General features: G+C 46.9%; 7 protein-coding genes across 7 annotated transcripts; 1 reads left to right on the top strand and 6 right to left on the bottom strand.

Annotated features, from left to right (window-relative positions):
• Positions 1-221: 221 nt before the first annotated feature.
• On the bottom strand, positions 222-996 carry E1B28_003691 (uncharacterized protein). The gene is made up of 3 exons (XM_043148120.1): positions 984-996; positions 889-924; positions 222-830 (listed from the first exon to the last, which is right to left on the bottom strand). Exon 3 carries the CDS (start codon positions 818-820, stop codon positions 308-310), a length of 513 nt encoding a protein of 170 aa, XP_043012712.1. The 5' UTR covers positions 821-830; positions 889-924; positions 984-996; the 3' UTR covers positions 222-307.
• A 1,342-nt stretch (positions 997-2,338) lies between these two features.
• On the bottom strand, positions 2,339-4,463 carry E1B28_003690 (uncharacterized protein). Its single transcript, XM_043148119.1, has 7 exons — positions 4,377-4,463; positions 4,150-4,306; positions 3,904-4,069; positions 3,643-3,837; positions 3,154-3,504; positions 2,811-3,088; positions 2,339-2,752 (listed from the first exon to the last, which is right to left on the bottom strand). Exons 1-7 carry the CDS (start codon positions 4,414-4,416, stop codon positions 2,434-2,436), a joined length of 1,506 nt encoding a protein of 501 aa, XP_043012711.1. The 5' UTR covers positions 4,417-4,463; the 3' UTR covers positions 2,339-2,433.
• A 488-nt stretch (positions 4,464-4,951) lies between these two features.
• On the top strand, positions 4,952-7,471 carry E1B28_003689 (uncharacterized protein). Its single transcript, XM_043148118.1, has 6 exons — positions 4,952-5,141; positions 5,195-5,466; positions 5,525-5,936; positions 6,004-6,243; positions 6,296-6,548; positions 6,607-7,471. Exons 3-6 carry the CDS (start codon positions 5,833-5,835, stop codon positions 7,255-7,257), a joined length of 1,248 nt encoding a protein of 415 aa, XP_043012710.1. The 5' UTR covers positions 4,952-5,141; positions 5,195-5,466; positions 5,525-5,832; the 3' UTR covers positions 7,258-7,471.
• Positions 7,472-7,561: 90 nt separating this feature from the next.
• E1B28_003688 (uncharacterized protein) lies at positions 7,562-10,189 on the bottom strand. Its single transcript, XM_043148117.1, has 8 exons — positions 9,998-10,189; positions 9,623-9,946; positions 9,072-9,550; positions 8,933-8,998; positions 8,307-8,881; positions 8,064-8,243; positions 7,893-8,007; positions 7,562-7,836 (listed from the first exon to the last, which is right to left on the bottom strand). Exons 2-8 carry the CDS (start codon positions 9,932-9,934, stop codon positions 7,671-7,673), a joined length of 1,893 nt encoding a protein of 630 aa, XP_043012709.1. The 5' UTR covers positions 9,935-9,946; positions 9,998-10,189; the 3' UTR covers positions 7,562-7,670.
• A 4,930-nt stretch (positions 10,190-15,119) lies between these two features.
• E1B28_003687 (uncharacterized protein) lies at positions 15,120-18,062 on the bottom strand (the record flags this gene model as incomplete). Its single annotated transcript, XM_043148116.1, has 23 exons — positions 15,120-15,190; positions 15,254-15,315; positions 15,372-15,395; positions 15,464-15,660; positions 15,710-15,807; positions 15,879-15,975; positions 16,046-16,102; positions 16,160-16,180; positions 16,235-16,383; positions 16,433-16,475; positions 16,568-16,587; positions 16,648-16,711; positions 16,779-16,851; positions 16,912-16,972; positions 17,022-17,053; positions 17,114-17,139; positions 17,191-17,206; positions 17,262-17,289; positions 17,346-17,432; positions 17,489-17,592; positions 17,655-17,698; positions 17,751-17,819; positions 17,877-18,062. 23 exons carry the CDS (start codon positions 18,060-18,062, stop codon positions 15,120-15,122), a joined length of 1,629 nt encoding a protein of 542 aa, XP_043012708.1.
• A 1,536-nt stretch (positions 18,063-19,598) lies between these two features.
• E1B28_003686 (uncharacterized protein) lies at positions 19,599-21,173 on the bottom strand. The gene is made up of 5 exons (XM_043148115.1): positions 21,165-21,173; positions 20,623-21,095; positions 20,467-20,571; positions 20,259-20,401; positions 19,599-20,162 (listed from the first exon to the last, which is right to left on the bottom strand). Exons 2-5 carry the CDS (start codon positions 20,974-20,976, stop codon positions 19,649-19,651), a joined length of 1,116 nt encoding a protein of 371 aa, XP_043012707.1. The 5' UTR covers positions 20,977-21,095; positions 21,165-21,173; the 3' UTR covers positions 19,599-19,648.
• A 713-nt stretch (positions 21,174-21,886) lies between these two features.
• E1B28_003685 (uncharacterized protein) lies at positions 21,887-23,202 on the bottom strand. The gene is made up of 4 exons (XM_043148114.1): positions 22,844-23,202; positions 22,682-22,786; positions 22,492-22,625; positions 21,887-22,422 (listed from the first exon to the last, which is right to left on the bottom strand). Exons 1-4 carry the CDS (start codon positions 23,195-23,197, stop codon positions 21,909-21,911), a joined length of 1,107 nt encoding a protein of 368 aa, XP_043012706.1. The 5' UTR covers positions 23,198-23,202; the 3' UTR covers positions 21,887-21,908.
• Between the last annotated feature and the right edge of the window lie 930 nt (positions 23,203-24,132).

Raw genomic sequence — 24,132 nt, 5'->3', positions numbered from 1 at the left:
CCGGTGGGACTTGTGTCAATTTCTCACGGCAGCACTGGGTTTATACGACAATGCTTACGAGAAACTCAACCGGCATCTCGGCCACCGGATCCGCATCCTTCGTTGAGCTGTACCTTGAATCCCCCCTGAGGTTCCCGGAATCTACAATGAATTCCATATACGAGGTTGCACACTTCTCGTTCCATGCGACATTGTTGTCAACAAGACCTGGTAACCATCGAATGCAACATCAGGTTCATTTCTTCAAATGACAAATACAACTATAGGTCATGATCATTCAACCACATCCCAACTTTCCCTATGCATGCTAGTTCTCATTCCTATGATTCCACAACGTCTCTGACTGATCCGCCTCATGAGTACCCGACCCATACATAGACGAAGTAACCGTCATCGCCGCCTCGCAGATCTCCCCCCTCTCCTTCTTATTCCGAGTAATATCCCGATAATCCTTGAGGGTATCTGTATCCGTCAATGCGCAACAATCCCTCTTAAAATTCTCCTTCTTCTTATGATCCGTCATCTTCAACCAAACGTTATAGTTCTTCACCGTGAGGTCCTTGTAAAGCGACGCAGCCTCGGCAGCATGGGCGGAATTGTTGATGCTGCTGAATTTCCAACAGATGAAGGATAGGCCTTGAAAGCAGGAGACGACAGATTTGCCGTGGTCGTCGTCGTATTCCCAATCGCTGTTGGAGAAGGATTTGTAGGCTTTAACGATGTCGCTGATAAGTTTGTTGTCGGTTTTAGTATCATTTGACGCGTATTTGATGTATCGGGTGACGAGGTCGGCGATTTGGTCTCTGTTTGGGGGGGCCATGGTGGTCTTTCTGTTAAAGTAAAGGCTGATACTTCGTTGGATAGGAGTAACCAAAGTGGAGGGCTTACCGCTCAGGATATGCAGTTCAAGTGAGTACTTGAATTCTGGATTTTGGAAGAGTGTTTGGTCAGATATTTATACCAGACGGGAAATTCCTACTTACAATGAAAGTTCTGGTTGTTTTGGGTCATTCGTTGTAATTAAACCGCATTGGACAACGAGAGGCACCGTCCCGAGCTATGAACGACATCATTTCAAGCTACGTCGATGTCTTGCCTTGATGAGAGTCAGAGGATTTCATTGAGTTCTAGATGGATGGCCTGACAAGTGTTTTAGGCATCGGTAAGGTAGTGGCAGCCTGCAGGTCTCCGATTCTATCGATCGAATCGGATGGAATGGACACCAAAACCGTGGTGAGCGTTTCCAAGAGAAGGGCTTCTGCACGGGTGCTGAGTAAATCCACTCTCACGAGTGGGGTTTTTACATTTCTACGTAGTACTCGCATTGGTCCTGTAGGATCCTCTCACATCAGTGCATATAGGGGCCCAACCACCGACAGCATAGTGCACCCAAAACGAAGTGCGGCATGCTCGATACCTGATTCCATGAACATGTCAATTGTACGGTTATATGGTACCTGCATGGAACGTATGAGCTTCTTGCCATTGATCTGTCGACCAAAATGAACCAGAAGGATTCGAGAGTTCGTGGTGACTTTTATGCAAGATTTCGGCCTTTTTCCTCCTTGCGATAGATCGGATAATCTTCTTGCTGGAGGACAACAGGCAGGAAACAATGCGATAAATCTCCGAACTCTAGGATGAACCGCTAGTCTTCATTGAGAGCGAGTCAGTCTCGAACTTCAACGCAGATCGCCCAAGAAAAAACACACGGAGATCCACCGGAAACTGTTTCATCACGAATCCACCACTCATGCAGAGTTCATCTCCGAAAGCGTCGGTTCGATAATTAGTTTTCGGTACCGTTGGGCCTGGAGAAGTTGGCCTCCGGCACCCGCAAGGGAGAATTCCACAGCTTTTCGTCTAAGATTATCATTACGAGGTAATCAAGAGTTAGTAGCAAGTTAGTAGTGCGATGAACTTGAAGTACTTACCAACCAAATAACGGACTCTGCTATTTTTGAATCTTTTCCTGCAACCGTCTTCTAATAATGCGCTGGGATGTTGTGATTTCCTGAATTGTGTGGCAAATGGAAGCAATACCGAAGAAAGGCGTAGGATGCCGTGGGTGGTTGTGGGCGCAAGACATAGTATTGTGTGGACCTGTTTGGCTATCCGGGTTCAAACGTTCACTGGTCATGATGAACCGCACAACTCATTTTCAGGTTACTCTCACCAGAGTCCACCATTGAGAATCTTAACCCAATGATAGCTATATCCAGTGCAGGCTTTCTCGACATCGAATCAATGAAAAGATTACAAGTAGCCTCCTACAGGCCTGTAGACTCAGTATAATCATATCTCAGTGCCAGCTACCCTTCCTGTCAAAGAAAGTACGGTCGAGATCGTGCGACCAGGCTAAAGGGAAGTTGGTGGATTTATTAACCATATGTATGAGATCGTTATGAGTACCATCTACTTCTTCTACGATTCTCAATCAACGTACTTCCTCAGAAACCCTTCAATTTCGACCATTGCTTCACCCCCTTCTCTCCAAACATTCGAAATCTCTTCACTGAGTTTATAAGCGGTCTTACGAACTGAATCGCCTTCCCCGTTCCCTATCCTCAGCAACATTCTGCGCACCTCCTCTCGTACAGCTTCAACGGTAAAAGAAGGCTGTACATCACATCGATAAGGCCTTTTCATATTCTTCCCACTTTGCACCGAGATTATTTCAAACGCTGCCCGGTACTTGAGCGTGATAAGGGAAGCATTTATCGGTTGATCTCCCGCCATCGGCCAGAATATTCTAAGAACCTTTGAGTCAGCATCGAGTCATGGCAGCGCGAATCAACGTTCGAACTCACAAAGGAACTTTAAACCGGAACCCCTCTTGAACGGAATTCCATCCCCCATGCGTGATAAACCACCCAGTTACGGAATGCTGCAAAACCGTCTCTTGAGGTGCCCATTTAACTATCTTCCCGAGCCCACTTGCAGCGACCTTCGACATAATGTCGTCGGGAATATGAGCAAGAGGTGATGATTGAGGTAGCAGGAAAGGCGTTCGGGCTTGGAGAAGTTCATCAATTAAGGTGTAGATCTTCGTCGGGTCTTTTGGCCACCAGGTTGTTCCGAATGCAACCTGATGAGAATCTGTGGTTAGATCGATACCCGAAAAACGAGCGGAGGGAGGAGAAGTAAACTAACATATATCAACGACTTCTCCCCATATTCCTTCAGAATTCGATCCAAAAACAGCACTACTCCTTCATCGTCTTTGGCAAGCGGTGGCTCTGGAATAACGCTCGACGCTAACCCAACTGGAATCAACTCTTTCCCGAGCTCGTTCGTGAAGTGTTCCCTCAACGCCGCTATCGCCTCAGCTTCGACGCAAGACGCGGTAACGAATAATGTGCCTTCCGATGACTGTATACTCTTTCGGATGATGGGAACGACAGTCATAGCAACGCTAAAATCGATGTCTTGCGGGAACAATTCATAATCAAACATAGGCGGATAACCTGGGATATTAACAATTTCGCCTGTTGTCGTAAGTATCTGGGATTTCCGACGTTAGTACTTCGTATGACTTCGGTCTTCGTTTCCACGCAGGTGAACAGAAGGAGGGAAGAAGGAAGTGAAACACGAAAGGGAAAGAAAACAGGAGGGGAAAAACGAAGAAGAAGATAGACAAACCTCGGTCGCCGAATTCCCAACAGTCTCCGAAACTTCTTTCTCAGCCTTAGACCCAATATCTCCGAGTCCACCAAGTTGTTTAGGACCAAACATAAGTGTGAATGTCCCAACAGGACCTGACATCCACGAGAAGATCGGAGTTTCTTGAGGTGATGCAAGTGAGCGTATAGCATTGATTGCGTACCCAGCGAACGGCTGAAATGAACCAAGCGGGGTCTCATTACAAAACCATACGATGAGAGGAAGAATTTGATTACACACGTCGATGATAGCAAGAGACAGCCTTGGGAGGCCGCTTATTTCCTTCCCCGTAGTTCCACATTTAAGAGTCTCCGATCTCCATAAGATCCCAAATGCATGCGCGAATCCAGGATCATTTCTAGCTGGGCCGGGACCTTGAGCGCTGGGATTTGGAACGTTCATTACACTGTTACGTGAGAGAGAGAGTTGAAAAGAGCCATTGTTAGATCCAGACATCTGAGATGTTGAAGGCTTTCCGTCGCGTACTGGATTCTGTCTTTAATATTCTCGAGCCGCTCGCGCGGAAGTTTGGCGAGCTCTCCCATGATGTTGGGGTACCGTACGTTTGCAATGAATGTAAACACTACGTCCATACGCAGCTCGGCGACGAGAACCATGAAAGCGACGAGAGGTTTAGCATGCCCTAGTACAAAACGGTGGTTGTTCATCAGTGTCAAGTGGAATTCAAAAAGTCTTGACTGTATCGTACTCACCCCAGGAGGGAATGGTATACAAGACTACGTGCTTAGCCATTTCACGCCTTGAGGTTTCTTCAATTTAAGGAAATGGTGGAGAAATATGGTATATTTAGATGGTCTTTTATAACGTTCTGAACAAGTTCTGAATTGCAAATCAGATAAGTACGGGTGCCGAGGCGACGCGTGTTTTTTACTCACTTTGACCGGGCATCCTGCCAGTTGACCAGGTAACAACTCTCAGGACAGCTAAGCTTGTTTATGCTGTTTTACGGCGTTCTGCCGACCTGACAGCTCAGCAGTATCAATCTATTATCTGCAGTACTGCGGTCTTGGCCATGCGCTGGGGAGCGTGATATTCCAATTAACCGTATTTAAGTAAGCGAAATCTTTCGTTGGAAACTGATACATACCTCAGCATGATTAGGTGTATACAGCACAAAAAAAGGGGAGAAGCTTTGGATGGCCGACCATCCTGCTGGTTCGAGAAGTAAGCGATAAGATGAGGAAGACAGATAAGATATCTTGACGGCACATGCCGGCTTCGTTATCAACGCGTTATCATGTGAGGTTTGAATTTGAATCTGTTTGGTTACAACTTCCACCGTTGAAACGTTGACGCGTGGTTTCTTTTATCAATTTCCCCCTCCTTTGTCTTTACAAGGATTGTATGTTTCCACCATTCGTCGTGCCTTATTTCTTCATTGTTTCGCATACCATCAACTGCCCCGATAAACTTGGTTTCGTTGGCGTTGTGTCGTTCTGTCCTATCCGTGCACAAAGGTATAGTCGTCATTGCCGTCGTTGTCCCAATGCTAAAAAGGTTTCTTTCACAGACATCCTCAACAAACGCCAGCGTGATGACCTATATTCGTAGGTCAGTTGACAAAGCGTCATCCTCGGCCCAATACGTCTATCTACATCTCATTCATGGCAGATCCGGTGGTAAGGGTTGATGCATTTTCATCGATGCTTCTCCCTCGGGATATGAAGATGTGGAATAGTAGAGAAGGTTGAGCGGTGGGAAGAATTGGCTGTGAGGGTAGATTGACGTGCCGAGGTGCTCATGATCAAAGTCCGTCTGCGACTCCAGGCCCGAAGATTACCGGTAAGCCATTACCTGTTATTGCGAAGCATTCAGTATTGATTATGAACGTCCCACCAAGAACTTTGAGGCCCTCTTCATGACGATCGATTCGATTTCGCCGAGCAATGTTGAATCCAGGTCATCAACGGTTCTTCGACGATTCGGACAGCAGACTGCCTCCTCTTTTATACATCTTACGAAGATAGGTTCATATGGCGGCTCCCCATAGCACCCTTGGGGATTGATCAGACTTGACCTAATCGACCAACTGCATTGTTCGTCAGGTTTGCTTTGATCTCCAAGCCACAAACCTCCCGCCATCGTGTCCGCTGTGCCCTAGTGGCTTATTGTTCGAGTCGAATGATCGATTACCTTTCCTGGGCTTGAATGATCTTAGTCCATATATTGGGGGGCGTGACTGTTTGCATTTGTCGCGTCTTTCTTGTGTCTCCACTGCCACCATTATTACTTCTACCTCTCATCATGAACGGGTATGTCACTTCCCTCATAATACATTCATCGTTCGGAGACTGACTATTCCCTTCTTCGATCCGCTAGCTTTAATTATAACTACAAGGCGAATCACTGCGAAGACATGAGTGCCACCTCAAGTGGCGTCGTTCAATCGCAACCTCATCCCTTCCTTAATCCCGGAAAACCCTTTCGTCGAGACCATAGCGAAGGAAGTGTATGGGAGGACCCTCTGTCTAAGCAAGCTAAGCAAACTCTGGAGAAGGGGCACGAGGGCCTTCCAGGCACAGTAGAAACCGATGTTGATATGGAAGATGGTGTTGCGTGGTAAGTCCCATCAGTAGTATACAGTCGTGACTACGAGTTTGATCTTCATCAGTGCCAGCAGCTTCTCGTCTTCACGTCGGGACCTTCCTTCAGTTCAGAGGATCTATCCTGTCTACCAAGCACCTGTGTTGAAGTCTACCGGCACTTACCCATCTGCAACCAAAGCCACGACTTCTGCTGTCGTCCCGAAGAAGATTGTTCAACTTCAGAAGAGGGGCGACATACACCCTATTCGGCTCGAAGCCCTCCAGTTCCCAGGAAAGGCAGAAGGAGCTATCAATCTGGATTTTCTGAAGTGGCCGATAGTACGTTCCTCCTAGGACCCTTCACCATAAATTGGTGTTGACCTCGACCTTACTCCAGGGATTTCCTTATACAACCCCAAAAGTAATAGGCAAAGTGTCAATAAGACCTCGTGGTCTCCCTGTAAAAGTGGAATTGAGGGACGCCAGCTTGGAGGAGGAATTGAACGCGCTTTTCAGTCACTCCTCACTCCTTTCACCTGTCCACGCGGGTTCTTTCCCTATCACCGGTCATGCTAGCAGTTCAAAACATTGCCAGCAATCCTCCGGTTTCCAGAGCGTACCCGCCGAGCTCGGATATCGCCTCTCAGGTTCTACCGATACCGGTGCTAGTACCTCTACGGGCTTTGGAGGACATGGTGTCCATCCTCTGCCAGGCGTTCCCCGGCTAACGCAAGGCTCCTACTCTCCTCTACCTACGACTAGCCCTGTTCGTACTGTCACCGGGACTACCAATGGTCGCGTTGACCAACCACAAATGCCACTGTATTCTGCCTACCAGGGTACGGTTGATGTTACTCATACCTCCAATGTCCCGGAGTCCGGGTCTCCTACCTCTGCTCTCTCTACTCATCCTATCGCCGACGCTAACAATAATTGCAAGTACTGTGGTGGTCCAGCTACGAAGAATCCGAGGAAGCATGCCAAAACCGCCAGATGTAGAAAAGTGAGGAAGGAAAGGGGGATGGTTATTCCCGGGCTGGATTTGTAGGAGGTCTTCGTGGAGTTGTGCCACTGGAGGCATGTTATTATGTTTCCCCGGTTGTGTTTCTTTCCTGTTGATATATCGGCCTAAAGTCAAGCTAGGCCGGCTCTCAGCGAAGTATTAGGTATTGTGGCTACGTAGGTATCGGACTGGAAGGTATGTATCTTTATGAGCATAAATGATCGATCGCACTGGCATACTAGAACCCTCTGTTAATCTTTGGTGCCCATCTGTGTGCATGGTAGACCGACATACGGTCAGATATTCAACGATTTAGAGGTGTTCTTATCCAACGATTCTCTTTTGTGTACGGCTAGGTTGGGCGTGGGCCGGGCCGTAAAACCGGCTTTTCTTTAATGAGAGCCCAAACACACTGTTACCGTGACAGAAAAAATGTACAAAAACATTTCCGGGTTCGATTACAGACCAAACTCTTTGTTCTGTAGGTAAGCACTGACTGCCAATTGCAGCAACTGCACATCCGGATCAAACGTCGTCTCCAACGGACCCCCTGGCAGTTTAAACTTCGGCGGGTTCATCTGGTTTACAACCCTGTTTGCACTTTCTATTGCACCAGCAACCCAGCTACAGCACCAAATTAGACTTGATGGTGGTATCTCGGAAATGGACGATCAACCTACCCATGACTGGCGCTAATAGCATCACCAGCAAAATGAAGGCGACCACGTGCTGCCGGCCTCGTAAGGCTTTCCAGCAAGAAACCGAACTGGCCAGGATTGAAGGCAGCAAATGCACCTTTGTATCGTGATTTTAGTAAAGGTCCACAATTCGCCAAATATAAATATGCTTACTCATAAACTTGGAATCATTCGACCAGTCGAAAGCATACATTTCTTGGTACCAATCATTGAGGTCCTCTAGGTCAATACCGTGGACGAAAGCAAGGTCAGCTAGGATTTTATCCTTCAACTGGTTCGCCTCGACAGATCCGGGGCCGTGTATCCAAGCCCCCATGTTGCTCGCGTCTTGAGCTATATGAAGTTCCAGTTTAATTAGCCATGAAACAAGTTAAAACCGGATGATTGGGGATTTACTCCAATTATAGCTCGCGATAAGTACCGTGGATTGACCATCTCCATGCGACGGATAAACAGTCGTACGTACGGGTCGGTCGGTCGCGCTCTGCCCTCCAGTGATATTCTGATCAGCCCACCAATTGCGATCGAACTTCATGCCGACTTTGACCGAAGGGCCAGGAGTAAGCATAAGCAGGGAGCTGCGCTGACTGTAGTCGAGCATGCATGTTGAAAGATCCATGTATCTCATACACTGAGGAGACACAGTCAAGACAACCTGTGAAAACAGAATAGGGCGAGTGTCACTGCTGCCATCGGAAGTGATAGTCATCACACTGGGTATTGGGGTACCACGATAAGGATCTTCCCGATGACGAGGGGAATCTTCCGGACGAGAAGGAAGATTTTCCGGATGACGAGAAGGCTGGTCTGGGTCACGAGGAAGATAACCTGGGCGTTGCGGAATGCCAAAACGTCGATGATAATTTACGCCGGTAACCCTACTACGAAGATGAAACTGGACATTTTTCTTGAAAGGCTGGGTCTTCGTCAAGATCTGGTACAGCTTATCTGTTATCCTCTCAGAACCATGGCTAACACGATGATGATTAACTTCAATTCTTCGCATAAGGTGAAATACCCACAGGACACAACGCCATTTTGTGTCTGGTAGTCCTTCTGCAAAGCAATAGTAGTGCAAAATAGTCTCGCTAAGATAGGGAAGAAATGACGAGCGTGATAAGATGCCTACAACTGTTAGATAACAAATCGAAATACACATACCTCAACGACATATCAAACGATCCTACGGAGGAGGTCATAGTCTCAAGCCAATTGACGACAGAAGTAGGATAGCGCTCCTTTGCAGGATACTCGTCGCCTGGAGGGTTGGGATCCTTCCATGACTCCAGTTCTACGAATGCCATGAAGCTTCGAGTCGAGTATTCGTCGTACCTCATCAACTCCTCATAGCCATCTTCGAAATCTGCCCTGAGCTTGGCGAGGAATCTCCCGTACACATTCTTCATCAGCGCATCTACACCTTTGTCCACCCACTTGTCCGGAACATTCCCTCCCTTGCTCACACGTGCGCCAAATTCTTGTCCAGATGCGTCACCACGTTGAACCCGAATGTTGTTGTAACATAACCATGTCTTGTCACAGCTTATCTCATAGTTGAGAAGCGGAATCCCAAGCTCTTCGAAAAGATCGTATGTCGGCTTCATCACTGCAGTGTCGGGGAATCGCATAGCACCAACGTCCTTTACCACGTAAGTCGGAGTCAGATATATTGCATCACCACGGAGATACAGACAATCAAGTAATTCACTCACGAAGTAATCCCACTCCCCGCCTCCCGGAAATCGATGAGTGTAGAGACGGCCACCGACACGATTGGAAGCTTCGTATACGTCGACTGGGGTATCTTTACCGAGTCTCAACGCCAATAGGAGTCCCGCTACACCAGCTCCGACTATAGCGACTCGATCGACCTTTGGGAAAGGGATATCGATCTCATCCCTAGTAGGATCAGTTATCACTGGTAATTCGAAGCGCTGTTGAAAATTTCGGATAATTTGTTGAGTGTGAAGCTTCATGAGCTCGAGTGAATTGTCGTCTGTGGTCTCGTAGAGCGTAGAATCCATGATGGCCTAAAACTGCAGTTCACCTGAGCGATTTCAAGAACTACCTCACAGAAAGAGACTCACAAAGTATTCGGATAGTTCGAAGCTGTAGAAGACGATCAGACAAAAGCACGCTGGGTCGAGGGTGACACAAATTCCCTTCGCGCTCCCACCTTTATAAGCAAAACGATTCACCGTTAGCGGAGGATTTTTGTGTGCTATTGAGTCTATAGCTATGCAGCTGACCAACACGTCAGCGACTGATTCCGGGATAAAACATACCTACTCTACATGAGGCGGGATTCTGTGATTTGGTTCAACAGGTTGAATGTTTTAATCCTGTTTCGAGCCCGCTAGTACGCCACAGGTACCACTCGAATCAAATAGTAGCCTAACTTAGTGCAAGCTACTAACAGCGAATGAACTGGAACGGTACTCACGAAGTAGGACTGTCAAACCGGCAGTGGGCCTTCAATATTCCTCCAAACTACGGGCTTGATAACTACTTTTGGTAACCGTCATTCGGAAAGGTCGATTCGCTGTCGAGTTTGATAACGAGCGATTGACGACATGTGAAATGAAGTCCGTTTCTTCTCTCTTTGGTCACCTTGGCCAGAGCACACTGCACAATGCACCTATTAGGAAGACCAAAATTAAACACTAATGCCTCCTTCATCACAGGGTGAGAATAATGAAATAATTGCCCATTCTTCCTGTCACCCATGTACTGAGTCCAAGGTATATGAAAATTTAGGGTGATCAAACGACCGCCCAAACCCCCGGGAAATCGTCCCGTTAGTAAATTGGAAAACGAGGGGAAGAGTAACGTTCCATTGACAGATCTCACACAAGCTCCGCTCATCAGATGTTCATGCATATCTAACAGTATTCTGAGTGTTCCTGATCGAAGTCCTGAGTCAAGAGCTCTCAACTTTGAATTGAAAATCAGTGGAGAAACCAAAAAAATGGATGCATACCGGGCGCGGGAGTCTTATGCTTTACGATCGTTGATTATCGATTAAACTTCAAGTCCATTCGAATTCCCATGGTCATAACTTTGGAAGTTCTAGTTCAAGGTGACCGGTTGGAATAAATGCAGGTGCCAGTAGGTAGGCACTCGTGTTATCCTAGCCATATATAACGAATTCCAGAAATATCTGATGCTGTATCGGGTATGTTGGTGCAGAGAGAAGATTCTTTAGAGAAGTGGCTGTGATTTAGGAAGAATTCTCAAGTCAGATGGCACGTACAGTACATTTGCCTTGAAATTGTGTGGTTGTGGTGAGGAAGAAGCAGGAGAAAGAAACCAGACACATGTGAATGTAGCCAGATTTAGAGTAAAGCTTACTAATCAGCCAATCACGCCGAGTTCACGTTATTCTTCACCTGTGCTTCAGGAGGCTTCAGGTGTTCTCTTCATTTTCGACGTAAGTAATGGCTGAAATGCAGTCAATATACTGTGACCTGAGAGCTCTGTATTTCGTGTCATAATGGTCCCATACACCAATTTTTGTTCACGAATTTCATTTCAGTTTCAACATAGGGGCCCTAGGCGGACGGTAATTTCGATACGCCACCTAACTTAAGTTTGTGTCCATTCCAGCGGGAATTGTTGTATATCAAATAAACACGTGCCTTTAATCTCCGTTAGAGTATATAGTTACTAAATACGTACACTCACACCTCAGTGTCAAACCACCACTGAGGTGTAAGTCTTCTATTATTTTCCCTTCTTTGGAAGTACTCATATTACCTTCTATAGTATACATTCCTTTTAGGTATTCCCTATTATCGTAGTGTCAAACCACCACTGAGGTTATACATTCCTTTTAGCCACTCTCTCGCACTCCGGAGCTCCGACGGACTCCGACGTTTCTCCGTTCTTACACTCTATTCAACACTGCGCATCACAGGTTATGGGCCCCGGCAATGAAACCGTGTCGTCCTCGACAGCTTTGAAACTGGTACAGAAATTACCTACCCTACAGGAGGGAAGTGCGAACTGGTCAGACTACAAGTCCAGAGTCGTTAACCATGCCGTGTCCAAAGGACTCAAACGGCACCTGTTCGGGACCGCACGGAAGCCGGAAAAATTAGTGTTACAACAAGATGGGAAGTGGTACAAAGAAGGATCGTTGCTACTACCGGTAGAAGAAGCGGCCGTAGAGAAGAATGAGGATGCATGGGATGAGTACGACCAGAAGGAGGCTCAGACCCGAGAATTCATTTATCAAACCATTCCGAAATCACTCTTCATACGGGTCCGAGATTTACCGACAGCATGCGACGTTTGGAAGAAGCTTATAGATGTCAACGAAAATTGCGGATCGCTTATAGCGGCCGATTTATTGACGAAACTTCAAAACATGCGATTATCGGAAGGCGGAAACCTCCGGAATCACATTACGGAGATGAAGGAACTCCGAGAAAAGTTGGCCGAAATGGGACACCCTGTTGACGACCTTATGTTTACATCTAACATCACTCGTTCCCTATCATCGTCCGCCATGTACAAACCCGTACTCACCTTGATCTCCATCATAGCCCGAAACAGCAGTCAACCAGTCGATATTGAACGACCATCTTCCACCACAGATTGAATGCCGTCCCTTGATCGTTGAACCATCTGTGTTCAAGATCTTCAAGGACCAGTGAAACATCGGATATAACCTTCAAAGCTTCAATGAATAAATAAATGTAGTGGCTATTGGTGTAGGGGCGGGCGGCATCAGCAAAATGACATAACGCTTTTCGCCTTTTTTAGGCTTTTTTCGGCTTTTTTGATGGCAGGCAAGTCACAAGACGCTTTTCGTTACGTTTTTATCTATATATAGATAAGAAAAGCCGTAATTACTCTTTCCACGCCTCATGTCATTCTATTCACTTTTATTTACACATGCACACTCGGAACCGACTTGTCCCCAAAGGGACATACTATTCTGGGTAGGGATATGCAACACGTCTGAGATCCATTTACACACACCACATACCGTCTTAAAAATTTGACCAGAACAGTTTATTAGTGCTCAAATTGTTAACCTGAATTTAGCTGAATTTTAGGAGACTTGTACGAAGTCTCGGAGAGTGTCCGAGGGTGGAACGAGAAGTGCAAAACTTTTTGTCACATATCGTCACGTCCGGCAAGACATCGGCAAGACATTCTGCACAGCCAAGCCTCGCTGTCGCCTACCGGTCGTTTGGGGACTTTTGGGACTCGTTTTGCTTATTTTACACTACCTTTCACTCCCCCGTCTCTACAAACTTGTATTTAGCCTTATCAGTGTTGTTTACATCTTGCTATGTCTTAATATTTCTACTCTACAACGAGAATTACACTGTTCCTGGCTTGTCACGCCATGATCACTACAGACACTTCACTGTATTTTAATTGTCTTGTTGGATCCTGTGTATTCCGGTGGCCACAATTGTACATACAAGCTCGTATGTACTCTAAGAAGCTTGTAAAAAATTTTTGAGCCCACAAAACGATGGGAACACTCTGTTTTATGATATGTTACATATCCTGGTGCTTTACACATCGAAACCCAAAATAGTACCGTTCAGCTACTGCAGGCAGGATAGATTGATATTCGGGGGACGTCTGTCCGGTGATGTCAAGCCGAAGATGAGCCGCTTTAGCCACTGGTCAGCCGTAGCTACTGCAATTTCTTTGAATAACCTTTGAAGACTTTGAACACGGGCCTTGCGGGTATCGGGGTTTCAACGGTTTTCCCAAGCGAGGCCGATATGTATAATGTCAGTAACCATTGCATGTCCACTGGAATGCAGAAAACGTCTCTCCTGGTCGACCGACTCATGTGCCGGATTCGACCTTGCCATCTTATTATTACCATATCAATACCGTAGAGTACTAAGTCAGGCGGCGTATCGAAATTAACGTTTTGCAGAGCAAGTAACTCCTCCTTACAGACGGCAACTGGCATTACCACACTTGTACTACATACTAGCCTATCAGTAAACATACAGTACCGGCTTGTCCGGCTTTTTTCGGCTTTTTCCCCACCAAAAATACAGAAAAGCCGACAAGCCGCAATCTACTATTTTGGGTTTCGATGTGTAAAGCACCAGGATATGTAACATATCATAAAACAGAGTGTTCCCATCGTTTTGTGGGCTCAAAAATTTTTTACAAGCTTCTTAGAGTACATACGAGCTTGTATGTACAATTGTGGCCACCGGAATACACAGGATCCAACAAGACAATTAAAATACAGTGAAGTGTCTGTAGTGATCATGGCGTGACAAGCCAGGAACAGTGTAATTCTCGTTGTAGAGTAGAAATATTAAGACATAGCAAGATGTAAACAACACTGATAAGGCTAAATACAAGTTTGTAGAGACGGGGGAGTGAAAGGTAGTGTAAAATAAGCAAAACGAGTCCCAAAAGTCCCCAAACGACCGGTAGGCGACAGCGAGGCTTGGCTGTGCAGAATGTCTTGCCGATGTCTTGCCGGACGTGACGATATGTGACAAAAAGTTTTGCACTTCTCGTTCCACCCTCGGACACTCTCCGAGACTTCGTACAAGTCTCCTAAAATTCAGCTAAATTCAGGTTAACAATTTGAGCACTAATAAACTGTTCTGGTCAAATTTTTAAGACGGTATGTGGTGTGTGTAAATGGATCTCAGACGTGTTGCATATCCCTACCCAGAATAGTATACCTATGTATAAAACCTCCCTGAACCTCCTTGAATTTTTTTCGACGAAAGCGTTTCGCTGCTCCCAAAATGAGTTCATCGCTCTGATTCCTCTCGCACAGCTCGTTCACTTTGATGTAAAACGGAGACCTGCCGGCCGGAACTACCGGCACTCACCGCCGCAAACTTTGATTCTCCGCAATAGCATTTCATTCTTGTTTAGTGCACATAGGATCCAGTTGCGTTCGAAGACAGAACATCTACTAAAGTATGTTTACATCAAGTTGAACGTACATTCCACACACCCATAGACTTGTAAGATACTGATTAACTTACTTTAATCCGATTGTCCTAACCAAATTCAGGAGAAACCCGTGGGAAACAAGTAAAAAAGAATGAAAGGTGCGCAAAGTCGCGATAGTCTAATGTCCGAAATCCAAGACAAGAAAGAGAGATTCAGTTCTGAAACTGTTCATCCGCTTTTTCAGCTTCGCTCGTGGCATGTCGACATGTGATCAAGACCGGGTTCACTAAAGCTAGGATCGCTTCAAGTCGTCACGGTCTCTCCTCCGTTTCCAAATTCGGCTTGATAATCCGGGCACAGCTGTTTCCACGCGTCTAATGAGAGCGGGTATGGGTATCAACGACTTGGGCATCGGTTTCAGTACAAGTCGACCTCACCTGGAACAGGATTCACAGCAGCCGTATTACCAGTATCTTCCGCGAAAACAATCGCTAGGCCCCTATACGTCGCAATCAGTTCAACCCAGCCCGGGATTCATAAGGAAAAATGACTTACGCTTCAAGATGACGATCAATGTGACTACACACACACCAAGTTCAGTTTTCGACAATGGGAATAAGCCATATTAGATAAATCGAAACCCTTACCAATGCAAAAACCAAGGCCCTGAACTCTTTCCGCCTCCCCCATATGTACCAGTACCGGTAAAGAACCGGATAGTAACGTTATCCCCGGGTGCTCCTGTACTCACAACATCTCTCCTCACAGGGTTCACGAAGTTGTACGTGCTACTGGAAGCAGAGCGAACGACTGAGAATGGGTGGCCGTGAAGGTGAACCGGGTGCTTATTGACAAAGTCAGTGGTTTCAGGGTTTGAAAAGGGGGGAAATTACCGGTCCTCCAATCCCACCATTACTACCGAGTGTGAAAGAGAGCTGGACGGTTTTGTTTGCTGGGAGAGAATATATAGAGCCGGCCGGAATGAGTTGCTCTGAGAAAAAACCGTCAACCCGGTAAGTAATTAACGGGTCTGAGGAGAGAGAGACAACAAAATGTTCATACCAGGGGTAGCATTGCCACTGAGAATCTGTAATAAAACTGGAACGGAGGGCGCAACGTATGATTGACCGTTTATCTGGAACTTTCCGGTTGCAAAGTCCTGAAGAGGGTTCAATCTGTAAGTTTAGCAAGCGGAATGGAAGAAAGGAAAGCGGGGGAGAGGCACGAACAAATGTAACGGTTATACTCAAATCGACCTCTGCTCCGTCGAGGGTTGGGGCTCCAGGCTATAATAATTTGAAGGTGAACTCGCGAACACTTTCGAGAGGGGTCAGGGTACTTACCGCACTGGGCTCTTCCAACGGCTGTAAGAACCATCGTTCAGTATGCAATCCATGGCTGACTCGAAATACGCTTACATGAAGGTTCGTCTCCACAAGGCGGTTATCAGTCACGGGAGCCGTGGTGTTGGGCTCAATCCCCGGTGCACCCTTGTATCGAAGGATAGCCAAGTTGGTACCCTGAGCGAATGACAAGGACGAGGAAAAGTTCGGGAGAGCCCGAATCCCTGGTTAAAAAAGTCAATTTAAGAGGAGAATCCGGAACTTTGGGCGTACAGAAATTTCCAGGCCTCGAACCGGTATTTGCCTCTGCCTTGAGCTGAATTTGAATGGAAATTGATTAATGATTGGTCAATCATGTTTTCGACAACACCCCGTTTCGTTACCATGGGGACAAATGATGGGACTTACAACGAACGAATAGCGTTGTCCTATATTGCATTTCCTCATCAGCCTCGATTACCGGAGGTATAATCAAGGGCAATTCGTACCTGCGAAAATTTGGAGTGAATTCACAACCACGGGTACCGTGTTATGTCCATCGGCTTCAATCACCTAAACGGGCGCCCCCAAAATGTCAAATCTGAATTTGAAAAACCTGAAATGCCTGAAGAAGACCAACCGTCATGTTGTGTCCATCGATGGAGAAAATGTAGTTGGGGTCGCAAGAAAGCGAAACTAGGCGGAATCGATAACTGGAAGTACGAGAGGGTGTAAGGAGAATGTCACAGGAGCGAAGGAAGGTGAACGGTTACCGTTTCCCAGGTTGGACGAGAACGACAGAGAGCGGTGATGCTGGTCCGTTCGGATACCTTCCTAGATCTGGAGTTTGTAGGGTCCGAGCGAAAGAAAGAGAAAAGCATACCGAGTCCGTTGATCAGCGTCGAATCAGGGGTACTAGAAACACCAAATGAGTCTTGTGTTGCCGTAGGAGGAACAGCTTAGCTTAGAACTCACGCTACACCACCGTATTGAGGTGCGGGCTTGTCTTAACGAGAGTAAGTTAGAAGAAAATAGGAGGGGCCGTTGGTGACTAGTGACTTACGGTACCTACGATGAGAGTTGAGTTTGAAGAAGCAAAGTCAAAAAAAGAGTTAGAGCTTACCAGTCCGCCAACGTAATGATGGTGCTCTCTATCGGTTCGATATCAGAATTGGCCGTTTCAACAGAACTGAAGGAACAGCCTCACCATCATCCACGTCGTAGAGTGACTTGTGTGGATCATTAGGGTCGTAAACGACAAGCACGCCTCTCAACCCATCACAATATTGTGTTGCTAAGCGACATATTTGTTATCTCACGAAAAAAGCGGGGGGCACGAGGCAGACGTACAAAAGTGAGAGTGATACCAAAAGGTCCCTGCTTGGTCTTTTGCGTGGAATCGATACTCAAAAGCTTTACCGGGTGTGATGGGGCATTGATTCACGAACGCAGGGCTAGTAAAATTACGAGATGTCAGGCATAGAAGCCTGGGCGTAAATACGCGAAATGTACTTACCCGTCGGCCCAGTTTGTTCCGTGTTGGTTCAAACCGTGCCAGTGCTTTTGAAGAGAGTGAGCCCCGAGGGTGGTCGGGTGGAAAAGAACGACGAACAATAGAGGTACTCCGAAGCATGGATGTGTCTTGCAGTTGGTCAAGTACATTGATACTGAAGATGTCATCCTGATAGAGTATCAGTGAACATAAAAAAGGGGGAATGGAAGGAGAGAGAACACAAACCCTTCTACCAGCGATTACCGGGCCAGGAAAAGTCCCTCCAGCAAGTACGGCACTACGAGCGAAACCATCAGGCGAAACTTGGGCATTGACAATGGGAAGGTTGGTTAATGGACTGATTATTGGACCAATTGTGATTGCGTATACGCAGGTTCCTAAGAGTGCGAACGGTATGATAACTTTGAGCATCGGAAAGAACGAGATACTAAAGGAGGGTTCGAAGTGTTCTAAAGAACGGAAGAAAGGGAAAAAAGTTGATTTTGAAAGCATACCTGAATCCCAATCTTTATAGTAATAGTACACTGAGTAACGTTAGCCGTTGACATCCAATATTCATTCCACGCTTCAAGCATTTTTTATTCAGTTATTGTCATTATTGATTTGGCTGCGCCGCTGGAATTCGTCCTTCGGGGTAACTGCAAGTTACAATCTGGGAGGCGATGCGCTACTGAATGGCCTATACAACCTGTCTGAAGTTGCTGACAAGGTAGGATTGAAGGCAGGTGTTTCGGGCAGATCAACCCGCTAGTTTAGCCCCGACGTTCCGTTCTCTCGTACTCCCAGGTACTCATCTTCAACCTGCCATAATAAAATCAACTTGAGAATCCAGAGAACGGCATGCCGAGCTTGCGTCTTCCCTTTAGCGCCGTAGAAATGTGTGGTAAGATGCTGGGAAACGAAGCAGTTGAATATGATTCACGTCAACCCGGCTCTCCCGATATCATGCAGTTCGAGTGGCGCCGAAAGGAAAGAGTTCATCACCCGATGTGTCGCGTCGAGGTACAGCTAGATATTGACGTTGATTTCTCATCAAATCCTTTCCCTGAAGTTTTGAGGTCAAGTCTACAACCCTTAGAAGATGTCACCCCAGAATAAAAAGAAGGGAATTACCGTTTGAGTCGTTGAACATCGTGGTTGAAGCTTGAGTTTTTTTGCGGCTGTGGAGCGTGGGAAACTACTTAGTAAACTATAGACTCGAGCCGGACCGGACTCTACCGAACCGGCGGCAAACGTTCAAGCTTTCGGTACCTGAACGTGAACGCCGGGTATCCCGAGAGTACCGGCAGACGTTTCAATCATAATTCCCAACAAACTCCACCCGAAAACAGCATAGTAACTTAGGTTGTCGGTACCGTGCATGTACCCATCATTTTGTTACTAAATACTGTTAGCAGTAATGCCCGGTGAATCTGTGCCTGCTAGTTATACTGTTGTTCCGTGGTCCCCTCTTCGAAGTACGTTCATTTCAACAGCATCATGATAGAAATCGAGTCAGAAGCTAATTGTACCATTGAAATGAACTGGCAGTCTCGGGCACCTTGAGAGTAGGAAAAGCCTGAGTCAAACGGCTTTGTACATTTCAGCCTAGCTTATTGATCGGCAGATGATGGATGAGGTGGAACGTACCCTGACGGCTGAAGGCGGCTATACCCATCGGAAAAATCATATAATCTTACCGTCGACTATGATCGTTTTTCGTCAAGTCCAGGGCCACTTCCAACAGATGGCGGTCATATCACGGAGTCGGGAAGCCCCTTCCTGGTTGAGCATAACATCGGCGAGTAGGCGAGAAAAGGGTATGTCTTAGCTCGAGTTAAAACGTTGACATCCCGAAGTCATAAGCATCTATGATAATCCTGGCCCTCATTTCATTGAGAAGTTTGAGCTCCACATGTTACCACTACTCATAACAGGCACAATCTTAGCACAACAGTCCAACTTTATGAACCCTTAAATGAAAGTGTTTCAATGACGCATAACGAATTACAAAACCTTTATGGCAAATTCACAACAGAAGCCGACACGTGATTCGCAGTCCCACCAAAGACCCCTCCTGACACAATAAATATTTGTTGACTCGTTGGCAACACCTTTAGATCCCTAGCATATCCACCCGCCGCACCCGTGGGGAAAAGAGTCCAGGGTGAATTTTCTGCTCCGAGTTGCTTGTTGATCCAGAGCCCTTTGTTGCCATTAGCAGACACGACGATAGTCCCGTTCTCACCACCATATGGAGTCCAAACGACCGTAGGAGAGCTCTGGGCTTGTTCTCCTGTAGTTGCGTTTAGGTTGTGTCCGATGGAAGGTAGGAAGTTGAGAGGCGAATCTGAGATTCGGTAGTATACTGCAAAGTCAATTTCGGGGGCACCACCGTATTCGTAGGTCATGATATATTTGCCGTTGGGGAGGGCAGCTATGGTGGTCATGCCTGGCCGATCAGAGGGATTAGGATTTGCAACATCGTCGACTACGGGCCCCCAGTTGACGAGATCGGTTGTTACTTGATGTCTGGATATATCGAGAAAGAATGGTTTACAAAGAGGGGTGTGTGATTTATGAGTCGGTTTTGGGGAAAAGCTTAATGAGGAAAGAATAGGAACATACACGAGCTTCTGACCATGAGCTTCCGGGTCACGCTGATCTGAGTAGTAGATCACAAGTTGACCTTCGTAAGTAAAGAAGAAAGGCTCCCATACGGGAGTTTCTCCATTCACTGCAATAGGACGGCCGCCTAAAGCGACGTGACTCTGTTTCAAATTAAGGGAAGTGAGGAACGGTGCTTTAAGTCATACTAGTGACCGAATTTACGCACCACGAAGTTCCACGTCCGACCTTTATCTGCACTAGCGTAGACGTCGATCCTCGTATGGGTACGATTCGGCGGAATGGAATTCCCAGATGCAACGATAGTCCCGGCCTGTTTCAAATGGGGTTAGAAACTAGATAGTTCTCAGCACGACAGACATACCGAGAAGTTACCAATTGCTATTGGGAGCTCATACAAGTACGGTTGTGCCCTTAATCCCCACCCGTTCTCCGTATCCGTGATATTGGAGAACGGCTTCCAAGTCTGTCCAAGGTCTGTAGAGCGGTAAACGGGGAACCAGGGGTTGGGCGGTTCAGGAGAAGTGTTTTGCCAGGTGGCGAGGAGGACGTTTGTGTCCGCACCATCTTGGGCGATGAGAACAGAGCGAGCGTAGTTGGTACGAGGGGAGGGCCAATCGCTTGGAGGTAAGAATACGACCTTGTTGTTGTAAGGTTTGACGACGTCCAACGCCTGAGTGACGACGATGAACCCGAGAACGAGAAAGTTGAGGAGCATGTGGGGAGGTGCTTGAGATCCCCATGGGTCATTCTCACTCCTTATATGTCTCGGTGTATTGGCGGAGGAGGAGATTGGGGAAGGGGTCACATTGGCGATTCGTAAGATTAATGGTGGCTCTAAAAATGGACAAATGAGTTATCTTATGAGTTATTCGATGAGTCGAGACGCAGAAGCAACTTACTCACAGGTTCTAACTCAAGCTGCTGGGGTTCAATGAGTCGCGTCACACGGTACCATAGGCCCCCGAAGCGTACCTAGTAGAAGGGCCGCTATTTGACCGCGATTTGACGGTATTGTGAGCTTCCCATTCGAATGTTTGCATCAGGATAACAGGAAGTTGATGTTAACAGAAAATCGGGGCCCGAAAGATGTTGAAAAGGATGGCAACTTGCCGCAGCAGAAGCTACTGTTGACAGTCAACCACAAAAAAAAACCGGAGCCCCAGGCCTACGGCACCCAGCACGTGTCAAATTCTCACGAGATTACGGGTATTGTCTCCGATAAATCCGATCCTATGTCACTCTCTGCTGCTCGAGTGACTTTTCTTCGGTTTTTCGAGTTTCTTGGAGAACCCGGATGAATTGTTGGAATTTGAACGTATCAATAATAGACTTCGTGATGGTATTTTGCGCTAAGTCCACGACGATGCGCTTCCTACTCGTTTATATCTCTCCCACCATGGTGCCTCGGTTTGGGTAACATAATACCATAGATTCGAAACGTGACGACAGGGATGACGGCGGTTTCGGTTCATTCGGTACCAAAACGGAGCCCCGACCAAGGGCATCGGACCGAGTGTGTTGCCAATTTAACGAGCAGGGTTGCAGCAGGAAATATTATGCGCACCCCGTAAAACACCTCACGCGGATGGATGAAACAGAATGAATGAAAATATTTCAACGACGGACGGCGAATTACAAGAACTTCGTTCATGGCAAATTCACAACAGAAGCCAACACCTGATTCGCAGTTCCACTCAAAACCCCCCCTACCACAAGAAATATTTGTTGATTCGTTGGCAACACCTTAAGATCCCTAGCATATCCACCTGCCGCACCCGTGGAGACAAGTGTCCAGGGCGAATTTACGGCTCCGAGTTGCTTGTTAATCCAGAGCCCACCGCTGTTATTAGCAGATACGACGATAGTCCCGTTTGTACCACCATACGGAGTCCAAACGACCGTGGGGGAGCTCTGAGTTTGTTGACCTGTAGTTGCCTTTATATTGTGTCCAGTGGCAGATGCGAAGGTAAGAGGTGAATCTGAGATTCGGTAATAAACTGCGAAGTTGACTTCGGGGGCACCGCCGAATTCGTAGGTCATGATATATTTGCCGTTGGGGAGGGCAGCCACGGTGGCCATGCCTGGCCGGTCAGAGGTTTTAGAGTCTGCAACATCGTCGACTACGGGTCCCCAGTTAACGAGATTGGTCGTTACTTGATGCCTGAGAGAATCGTTTCAAAATTTGAGTCGGTTTCTGGAACAACTTGATGTGAAAAGAATAGGAACATACACGAGTTTCTGACTATGAGCTTGAGAATCACGGGAATCCGAGTAATAGATTACGAGTTGACCTTGGTAAGTGAGGAAAAAAGGTTCCCATATGGGCGTTCCCCCGTTCGCTGGGCCTCCTGAAGCGGCGTGGCTCTGTTGAAGGCAAGTGAGGAACGGTACTTTGGAAGAAAGTGACCTAGGTTACGCACCACGAACTTCCAAGTCCGACCTTTATCTGTACTTGCATAGACGTCGATCCTCGTCTGACTCGAATCCTGTGGAATCGAATTCCCAGCGGCGATGATAGTCCCGGCCTGTCTCGCATAAGGTCAGAAGGTAAAGATACGTAGTTCCGAGCATCAAAACCATACCGGGAAACTGCCAATCGCTGATGGGAGCTCGTACAAGTACGGCTGATACCTCAATCCCCACCCATTCTGCGTATCCGTGATGTTGGAGAGTGGCTTCCAAGTCTGTCCAAGATCTGTAGAGCGATAAACGGGGAACCAGACATTGGGCGGTTGAGGAGAATAGTTTTCCCAGGTGGCTAGGAGGACGTTTTGGTCCGCACCATCTTGGGCTATGAGAACAGAGCGAGCGTAGAGGGTACGAGGGATGGGCCAATTGCTTGGGGGCGAGAATATGACCTTGTTGTTATAGGGTGTGACAACGTCCAACGCCCGACTGACACCGATGAGCCCTAGAATGAGCAATTTGAGGAGCATGATAATGGTGCTTGAGATTTCCTTGTGTCCTTTTCACTCTTTATATTTCGGTGTATTGCCGGAGAAAGATTGGGGAAGAGGTCACCGGCAAATCATAAGATCAATGGCAACTATAAACGGAAAAATGAAGGATCCTATAAATGAAGACGCGAAAGTAACTTAGCGACGACTATACACGACAATCGTCCGAGGATCTGGTCATCTTAAAGACCCACCAGGCCGGTGACTGGGTTCCTGGTAAACCTGTTTACCAACCTGGGTTCGGCCTGTCAATCACGTGGTCCGACCTGAAAAACCCAATGGGTCACGAAAATTTTTTTATATTTTTTATGTATAAATATGGGTACCTTAATCAATAAGCTCATTAATCATGGAGACTCGAGAGCAAGTACAGATGATAGTGGTTATAGGGTCAGTTGTGACTGGGTCAGAAGTGGGATGTGCAGCACATAACTTAGCCAAATTGGGGTCGACTTTAGTCTTATGGGATCCGCGGGGGGTTTACAGCGCTACCCACAATGACGTCGTTAATGCCACGCGAGCAAACCACGTGTCAAATCTAATCTCTTATCGTTACCTTCATCAATGAGTGATCCCATCAGGTTCTACTCTCCGAGAGGCAGTTTTGTGCTAGATTCTATCGTTAACAAGCTAGTTCCTCAATGGCCTGAAGGTCTCAAGCCCTTCCAACGTCAATCTATCCTCAAAATCCTTGATCAACAGCAATTACTCTGTATAACAGCAACTGGAGACGGAAAATCGGCCCTTTTTGCTATACCAGTTCTTGTCCATTCGGAACTTAGTCGCAACCCTGAGCTATATCCTCGATTCTCTGTCATTATTAAAGAAAAGCCAGTTGGTATCGTTGTCATGCCGACTGTGGGACTTGCCAATAACATTGTAAGTCAAAACTAAATTATCCGGCACAGTCTAGT

This window comes from Marasmius oreades, chromosome 2, assembly GCF_018924745.1.
Source record: "Marasmius oreades isolate 03SP1 chromosome 2, whole genome shotgun sequence".
Lineage (NCBI taxonomy): Eukaryota > Fungi > Basidiomycota > Agaricomycetes > Agaricales > Marasmiaceae > Marasmius > Marasmius oreades.
This window is presented reverse-complemented; position numbering and strand designations above follow the sequence as displayed.

What these genes read in the sequence shown, in the direction of transcription:
- E1B28_003688 (XM_043148117.1), bottom strand. Translation starts at nt 9,934, where the DNA reads ATGGATTCTACGCTCTACGAGACCACAGACGACAATTCACTCGAGCTC. An exon ending in ACAAAATGGCGTTGTGTCCT is followed by an intron (nt 8,882 to 8,932) that starts GTGGGTATTTCA and finishes TCATCGTGTTAG; the next exon opens with CCATGGTTCTGAGAGGATAA. An exon ending in GAATGATTCCAAGTTTATGA is followed by an intron (nt 8,008 to 8,063) that starts GTAAGCATATTT and finishes CACGATACAAAG; the next exon opens with GTGCATTTGCTGCCTTCAAT.
- E1B28_003690 (XM_043148119.1), bottom strand. Translation starts at nt 4,416, where the DNA reads ATGGCTAAGCACGTAGTCTTGTATACCATTCCCTCCTGGG. An exon ending in GTATACCATTCCCTCCTGGG is followed by an intron (nt 4,307 to 4,376) that starts GTGAGTACGATA and finishes GTTTTGTACTAG; the next exon opens with GGCATGCTAAACCTCTCGTC. An exon ending in GGGAGAAGTCGTTGATATAT is followed by an intron (nt 3,089 to 3,153) that starts GTTAGTTTACTT and finishes GATTCTCATCAG; the next exon opens with GTTGCATTCGGAACAACCTG.
- E1B28_003686 (XM_043148115.1), bottom strand. Translation starts at nt 20,976, where the DNA reads ATGCTCCTCAACTTTCTCGTTCTCGGGTTCATCGTCGTCACTCAGGCG. An exon ending in TAGCAATTGGTAACTTCTCG is followed by an intron (nt 20,572 to 20,622) that starts GTATGTCTGTCG and finishes CATTTGAAACAG; the next exon opens with GCCGGGACTATCGTTGCATC. An exon ending in GCTCATGGTCAGAAGCTCGT is followed by an intron (nt 20,163 to 20,258) that starts GTATGTTCCTAT and finishes CGATATATCCAG; the next exon opens with ACATCAAGTAACAACCGATC.
- E1B28_003685 (XM_043148114.1), bottom strand. Translation starts at nt 23,197, where the DNA reads ATGCTCCTCAAATTGCTCATTCTAGGGCTCATCGGTGTCAGTCGGGCG. An exon ending in CAGCGATTGGCAGTTTCCCG is followed by an intron (nt 22,787 to 22,843) that starts GTATGGTTTTGA and finishes TATGCGAGACAG; the next exon opens with GCCGGGACTATCATCGCCGC. An exon ending in GCTCATAGTCAGAAACTCGT is followed by an intron (nt 22,423 to 22,491) that starts GTATGTTCCTAT and finishes CGATTCTCTCAG; the next exon opens with GCATCAAGTAACGACCAATC.
- E1B28_003691 (XM_043148120.1), bottom strand. Translation starts at nt 820, where the DNA reads ATGGCCCCCCCAAACAGAGACCAAATCGCCGACCTCGTCACCCGATAC.
- E1B28_003689 (XM_043148118.1), top strand. Translation starts at nt 5,833, where the DNA reads ATGATCTTAGTCCATATATTGGGGGGCGTGACTGTTTGCATTTGTCGC. An exon ending in CTACCTCTCATCATGAACGG is followed by an intron (nt 5,937 to 6,003) that starts GTATGTCACTTC and finishes TCGATCCGCTAG; the next exon opens with CTTTAATTATAACTACAAGG. An exon ending in ATGGAAGATGGTGTTGCGTG is followed by an intron (nt 6,244 to 6,295) that starts GTAAGTCCCATC and finishes GATCTTCATCAG; the next exon opens with TGCCAGCAGCTTCTCGTCTT.